Below are 8,296 nucleotides of genomic sequence, written 5' to 3' on the forward strand. Positions count from 1 at the left end.
ATAATATTCTATTCTATATTTTTAATTGTATATTCATGCATGGGGTTACAAGCTAGTGTTAATATAATTGTAATCTTATATGTATGCAAGTTTAAAGTATGCACGTATATGTAAAAAAGGTGATTATTTTGGTGGCATTGTCGTTTATTATGCCCTAGTTTACCTCCCTCTGCTTCAGTGGCGGAGCCAGGAATTTATATTTGGGGGGGCCATGTATAATTTTTTTTTTTTTTTTTTTTTTTGTGTGTGTATGAAATGTAAAATAGTAATATATAATACTTCATAACTGAATATGTATAAACCAAAGTATATTTAATTAAAATTAAACAATCATGAGACAAAATTGAAAAAATGATTTAATATCTTTAATCAACTATAAAATGGGCAAAGTCGCAAAACATACAATAACATAAAAGCTTTTTTTTTTTTTTTTTTTTTTTTTTTTTTATATAGGACAATAACATAAAAGCTAAACATCTTTGTTCAAAACTGTAACCTACGCTCTTTAAGAGATCTAAAGTCATCAAGTATTGAGTTAGTAGTGAAGTTCTTAGCAATTTCCTTTTCAATGTAGACAACTAAGTTATCTGAGAGAAACTCCTCCATTTTGTTGCGCAGTCTTGTTTTAACAATTTTCATAGCTAAAAAGGCTCGCTCACCAGTTGCTGTGGACACTCGAAGAGTCAAAACAAGGCGAATCAATCGATCAATAAGAGAATATACCTTTGACTTTTCTGTCTCTACTAACCTTCGACATAATTCTGCCATAGATGACAAATTCTGAAACTTCAAATGATTTTGCTCATCATGCTCAAATAGCTTCAATTGAATTTTCAAACCAGTCCTATCACGCTCAGAAAAATCAAGAGGATAATATTTCTCAACAAGACGACATATATCATCCACATTAAAGGATTTGTAAGCATCCTTTGGATCCAATGTAGAGCAAAGTGTCAAGAGTTCTATTGGTTGTTCACCAAACCTATTGTCAAGCTCTTGCAATTGAACATCTATTGTAGCATTAAATATATCAAAATGATAATGATGCTCCACTTTAACATGATCCCTTTTCTTATGACTTCTACCTTCAGCATATTGAGCACTTAGATCTGGAATATCAATTTCAAATATTTTGGAGAGTCCTATGACATTCTCAAGAAAATTATCCTAGCCATCTACTCTTAAATTTTGGATGAGTGCCTTTGTTGCTAAAACTAAATTTTGGGCATTTGAGATGTCTTGAGATTTCTGCTATAAAGCTTGACAAAGAACATCAGTAATACCCATGATTTCCTTCATTAGATGTAAACTAAATATAAACTCAAATGAATTAATCATTTTATGAGCTACATTTGCATCTCCACATTGCAAGTAGGTGGACCCGTCTTCTTTTATATTTTCAAGCACCAAACAAGTTGGACCAAACATCCTCATTAGGCTACAAATAGAATTAAAATGAGACCCCGAACGAGAATCTCCAGCTCGTTTTAGAGTCCCAATTTGGTTTGCTCCTGTTCCTGTTTCAAGTTCATCAATAGCTAACATTCTAGCAATTTCTACAGCTTAAGCAGCTCTTAGTTCATCATTACGTTTACACGAAGAACCAACTGTAGTGATAATGAAATTTAAATTCAAGAAGAATTCATGGATAGGGATTATCTCTCTTGATGTAGCAACTAATGCTAATTGTAACTGGTGAGCAAAGCAATGCACATAGTATGCATTAGGACAATCAATAAGAATTAAGGCTTGCAATCCTTTCCATTCAATGCACATGTTGCTAGCACCGTCATATCCTTGTCCATGAATATTTTGAATGTCAAGACAGTGACGAGAAATAATAGCATATATTTCGTTCTTCAGGGTCAATGCAGCAGTGTCTTTAACATGAGAAAGATCAAAGGAGTGTTCTTGTATAAAGCCATCATTGTCAACAAATCTCAAAACAATAGCTAGTTGCTCTCTCTTTGACTCATCACGTGACTCATCAACAATAATACAAAATTTGGAATCCCCAATGTCTTCACGAATCTTACTCTGCTCTTTACTTGCAATAACATGCAGAATCTCCTTCTGAATTGTAGGTGAAGTGTACTTAGCAGATTTAGGAGCATTTTCCAAAACAACTTGTGCAACCTTATCATTATAAGATGCCAAAATTCTAATCATCTCAAGGAAATTTCCTCGGTTTTTTGATTGAAGGGTTTCATCATGACCTCTAAAAGGACACCCTTGAAAGGTGAGCCACCGAATAGTATCAATAGAAGTTTTCACCCGCAGTCGATTATTTAGAATTTGTTTAGAATTTTGCACATTCATCACTTTATCTATATGCACTGATTCATTCAATAGATCATCACAATATTTCACAGCATTGTTGTGGGATGAGCAAGGATCTTCTCCAACATGAGTCTGCTTCTACCTTTTACATTTTAACTCTGGTTTGAATAGTTTTTGGTAAATTGTAAGGATTGTACTTGAAAAGGTGAATTACCCATCTAAGGGCACCTTTCAAAGGAAAGTATTTCAGATAATTATTTCTTCTTTTAATTGCCTAATGTGTGAAACCAGACCAGAGTTTATGACATTTATTGTGTAACTCCAAATCTTTTTATTATAATTTATACCCCTTTCTTTCATGCTTCAATTTGATCATTCAATTTGATTTGTAGCATACTTGTGACACTTTGAGACTGGAATAGGCATAATCATTATACATTCTTCTGTCAGTATTGATCTTAGAAGACAATGATTCACCATTAATTAATGATTTTCTAGATTAACTTATGAAAAAAAATCTGCTATTGAACATTAAAATTAGGAGTGTGTGATCACTAATAGAATCTATTATAAAAAGATCCAATCTGCCACAGCACCCTGAGTTGTGGCATCTATTATGATTCCAATGGCCACCCCAGTTGGACTTGAAATGGCAAATGCAAAAGCATAGGCTGCACATGATAAGAAGGGACGGTTTGGAATCATACGAAGGAGAGCAATGCCCATGGCAATGGCTGCAAATATCTTGTGTAAAGAAATTGTCCACAAAGCTTTCCAGGCATCATCTTTTGTTTCTGCAACTCCAATTACAATGCCCTCAAAAACAGAATGGAAACACGAGGCAACAACAACAAAGTGCTATCCCCAACTGAACCCGCAGGAGCCAGGGAGTGGTGCACCTATTAAGGCATACAAGTTACAAGCAATATATTGATTCAGTCATAGAACCACTAACAAGTTATATTCCTAATACTACATCCAAGGAGGAGCTTGCTTGTCTAGTGCTAACATGAAATGAATGAGCACGTATCTCACTTGATTCTGTGATTGTGAAGTCCCACAATTTTTTGTGCCGTTTCCTTGCCCAACTCCACCTGAAATGAAGGAAAAATCGAATAAAGTTATCAAACAGGAAATAGCCATTACACATTTACATCCTCTTTTTGGAGTCAACAGAGGAGATTCACATTTATTTGATTTGTCTTGCTTGATTTGCTTGTTGTGAGACTTTTTGCCTAGAGTTTTATTTGCTTCTTGTAGGCTCAAACTTATTTATTTCAAAACTTTAGAGGCTGTTTGGCCACCATTTTTTGGTCACTCAATTTCCGTTACTCATCACTCATCACTAATCACTCAATATTTTTCACACTATTTGTGGGCCCCCGAACTTCGCCGTCGTGTTCGCTGTGAGTTGGATGAGGTGGGGGCTCGGTCGGTGGAGCTGGGTAAAGGGGAAGAAGATGAGCTGATCAGAAAAAAAAAAAAAAAATAAAAAAAAAAGGAAGAACAATGGAGACCGAACCCAGGAGAAGAAAGAAAGAGAAAAAGAAGGAGACAGTGTCAGGAAATTGAGTTGACAATACAATATAATGGGTCCCACCATGTGTGTTTAATTACAAAAATGTCATTGAGTTATGAGTTATGGAAACAGAGTTATTGTTTGCCAAATAGATATTGAGTTATGGGTCTCACCATTTTTGAGTTATGGGTTATGGAAACTGAGAATTGAGTTACGGAAATAGGCAATCCAAATAGCCTCTCAATCATCCTAACTTCTTTTGCACCCCAATGGAAAATCACCACAGAATCCAACCCAATGTTGCAAACAACACTGTTTCTTACAAACGTGGCCTTCATATCTATATACTAAGTGTTCGTTTGGGAACATATTATTTAGTTTAAAAAATGTCATTGAGTTATGAGTTATGGAAACAGAGTTATTGTTTGCCAAATAGATATTGAGTTATGGGTCTCACCATTTTTGAGTTATGGGTTATGGAAACTGAGAATTGAGTTACGGAAATAGGCAATCCAAATAGCCTCTCAATCATCCTAACTTCTTTTGCACCCCAATGGAAAATCACCACAGAATCCAACCCAATGTTGCAAACAACACTGTTTCTTACAAACGTGGCCTTCATATCTATATACTAAGTGTTCGTTTGGGAACATATTATTTAGTTTAAACTGAAATTTTTTTGCTAAATAGTACTAAAAAATGCAGTGGGACTCATGAATAGTAACAAAAATAAGCTGAAATTGCAAATAAGCTGAAATTTTTAGCTTATCCCAAACGCACACTAAAACCAAAAAGCCTAATTGCTCACCATGGATTTATCTAAGCTACCAAAAACTTGACAAAATTACCCACCTTTTCCATCTTAATTCTAACTTTTCATGTGCTAATTGAATACAATCAACCTTTCAAAACAAAACAACCAGTTTCACATATTCCGAAAACAACCAAACCAAACAGTTTCATCAAAAACCCACATGTTAGTTAAACAAAACCAAAACACCCCTTTTTGTGCTTGTTCCCTTGGAAGTTGATTTCTTCATTTATTCTCTCTCTCGCTCTCTCTCTCTCTCTCTCTCTCTCTCTCTCTCTCTCTCTCTCTCTCTCTCTCTCTCTCTACTTTTCAGGGGAAAAGCTGAGAGGGGAAAGAAATAAATTCAATAACTTTTTCCATCCCATCAATAAATCAAGACGATTATACTTTACAAATACTATTGTGGACACGGCCACGTGATGCCTCTTGGGACGGGTTTTCAAGAAAATGAAGGTTTGATCTTGAGAGTATTTTTTTTATTAGAAAAATCATGAGTTTGAAAAAAAAGTTGAGGAGTCGCCACTTATTTTATTACTTTTTTTTAAAGGGAAAATAAAACAAGAAATAAAACCCTTTCTTTTTATTTGATTGACTCAATGGATAAGAAAAATGGTCTACGTCCACCAAGGACAAGTTCGGGGGTCAAATTACGCCGTGGAAAGGTATGAGGCATCCACGCACGCCCGGTATGTCTACCGATCTCTACTAAATAAGTAAGGACTATTTGATATTCAATTAATCATTCGATGGGCACAATATTACTAATCAAATTCATTACACCAAATCAAGCAAGTAGTTGATTTTATGACATGGTGGCCTAAAGCTAAATCATAAGACAAAATAACGATGATAAAAACAAGCAACAAGTTAATAACGAAACAAAATAATGACAAAGAAATTAACAACTACTATATATATATATATATATATATATAAAACATGTGTAAGCTTAAATTCTTCCAAGCCATGATCTGAGCAACATGAGAAGATTTCATTTTAAGGGAACCAATAGGATTACTTTTTTTTAGAGAAAAGTGGGCTTAATCAGATTAGCTTGTGACTTGGTTTTGATTTGAAGTAGGAAATGAAGTATATTTTTATATCTATTTTTGGAAACCGAAAACATGGACTTGGTAAAAAAAAATAAAGCATATTCTTATTTTTGTTTGTGAAAACCGAAGACATAAACTTGTTTTTGAGTTGAAGTAAAAATAATAATAATGATAATAATAATAATAATAACTAGTCGCTAACCCATGCGATGCACGGGAAATGTATTGAGTACAATATATAATTTAATCTTTGTTTATTTTACTACAACACCAAAATTGAATTTGTAAAATAAAATCATATAGCTAAAACATTTGTTAACAGCTATACGTTTCAGACATTTATTAAACTATATTATTATTATTATTATTATTATTATTATTATTATTATCAACTTAACAGTATTTTAATATATGATACCAACATGCTTCAAGAAAATGTCCAACACTGAAAACAATTTCGAAAACAAACTCAACTAAACAGTTTGATGAATAAATATATTACAATCTATAATATAAGCCAAGAAATAAACTTTGAAACCAATATGAACAAAATCCACGTCAAACAAAACAATTTCGATCATTAAGAATATGACTCACTAAAGTCATGAAAAACACAGGATTCATTACCAAAAAAAAAAAAAAAAAAGCATCTTTAGTCTTTATAGATTTTGCCTAAGTACCCAGATACGATGACACATACTCACACAAAAAGAGACATAAACACAGACAATTAAAGAAAAAATAAGAAAAACAAAAGAGACGTAAACACGGACAATTAAAGAAAAAATATAGGAAAAAAAAGTTAGGAATAGAAATATAAGATATAGATGGGTTACCCTCAAAAAGAATAATCCATGGATATTCATTGAAATCTTTTAGATAATTTCTGATAATAGAAAAAATAAAACCCAAAAGTTATGATGTTAAAACTTCCAAAAGGCCAAATTTTTTTTTTTTTTTTTTAAATCAGAAGATTCAAAGCTTCAAAAGTATTGAAATAAAACAATATATATATATATATATATATATATTTATATATATATAATTACGCAATAGAGAAATACAATAGAAAGAAGGGAATCCATGATTATAGCTTTTCCACTTATGTATTGGACTCCTCTCCTTCTTCGGTCAATGCATCAAGGTTAGGATTATTTGATTTGTTCAATAAAAATTTGAAGATTTAATTAAAAGATTCAGGCCCAGCAATTAAATAAACAAAGCAACAATTGACAAACTTATAAGAAAAAGCAGCAAATCTATAATTTTTATTGAACAAATCAAATAACCCTAACCTTGATGCATTGACCGAAGAAGGAGAGGAGTCCAATACATAAGTGGAATATGTGAATTGTGAAGCATGAGCCGCCCTAAAAAAAAATCTTGAAGAAAAATAAGTTTTAAGGAGAAAATTGTGTTGCGGCAAAAATAAGTTTTTGGGGCTTAGGTTTTCTACGCAAGCAATTCTAAAATAGAAGAGAGTAGAGGCGGTGGGAGAATGTCCTTATTTGGCTAGAAATCTAATTTGCATTGGAAAAGGAATACAGTGATGAGGTGGAAAATTTAATTTAAATATTGTTCTGACGTGGAAAATTGTGGGAGTTTCAAAAGTTTCGGTTATATATATATATATATATATATATATATATATATATATATATATAGATGATAATAAGAGTAATAGTAATAAAGTACATTTTTATTTTTTGCTTGTGGAAACCGAAATTAAGGACTTGCCTCTGATTTGAAGTAACAAGACAAAGTATATTTTTTCATTTTGTTTGTGGAAACCAAAATCATGAGAGTTGTTGGAAACAACATGAGTCCAACCAACATGTAGAGGCTAGCTACGGTGGGAAAAGAAAAAAAGAAAGAAAGCTATGTCTTCTCACAAGTTTTCAATGTATAGACCCAACTTTTAAGAAGTCACATGCATGATTTAACCCCACTATTCTCTCTTAGCTTTCTGCCATTACTTAACCGGTTATCAAAACAGAGCTTTCTTTTATTACAAACAAGTTTTATTCATTGTTCACAAGACAGCCAAGCCTTAACATTCAGACTGAAAAAAAAAAACAAATGCCCAGCAAAACGCCCAGCAAATACCCAGCAAAGCTATGACTTCAAACCATTGAATCACACAAGAATAAAGAGTGGGAAGGTTGAAAACATACCTAGCTCCCTTGGACGAATTTGGTGGTGACTCCGTTGAGACGAACGGCGACGACAACGGCGCTCTCTGATGGATGGCCCTCCCACCACGCGATACTCCACCGGCAATGGTTGACGGAGAAGTGCTGAAATACCTGTGTACAGTGTGAGATTTGTCCCCCCTCAGGACCGGGTTTACTCCCAAGAAATTTCAATCTCTCAATGTTTTCCTTTTGTGTTTTTTTTTTGAAAGCTTTTTTGAAGATTAGAATGCAAAAAAAAGTGTCCTGAAAATGATTTTTTTTTTCCGAGCTGAGAAATAGATCCGCCCCTTTGTTCTTGAATCCAATGGAAAACCCCCAAAAAAATGGTCTCTCCGTTTTTTTTTTCTTTTTATTGTTATTTTTCCCGTCCTTATATCGTCTCCACTCCCTCTTTTTCAAAATTTTTAAAATCCACCCGTTATCAGTCTGTGCATTTTTG

The 8,296-nt window shown here is 33.3% G+C and overlaps 1 protein-coding gene across 1 annotated transcript; it reads right to left on the reverse strand.

Moving 5' to 3' along the window:
• Positions 1 to 483: 483 nt before the first annotated feature.
• LOC126701104 (uncharacterized) lies at positions 484 to 1,545 on the reverse strand. The gene is made up of 2 exons (XM_050399240.1): positions 1,284 to 1,545; positions 484 to 1,109 (listed from the first exon to the last, which is right to left on the reverse strand). The coding sequence occupies exons 1-2, from the start codon at positions 1,543 to 1,545 to the stop codon at positions 484 to 486; spliced, it is 888 nt and encodes a 295-aa protein (XP_050255197.1).
• Positions 1,546 to 8,296: the final 6,751 nt, after the last annotated feature.

The sequence above is a fragment of the Quercus robur genome, chromosome 9, assembly GCF_932294415.1.
Source record: "Quercus robur chromosome 9, dhQueRobu3.1, whole genome shotgun sequence".
Taxonomy (NCBI): Eukaryota; Viridiplantae; Streptophyta; class Magnoliopsida; order Fagales; family Fagaceae; genus Quercus; species Quercus robur.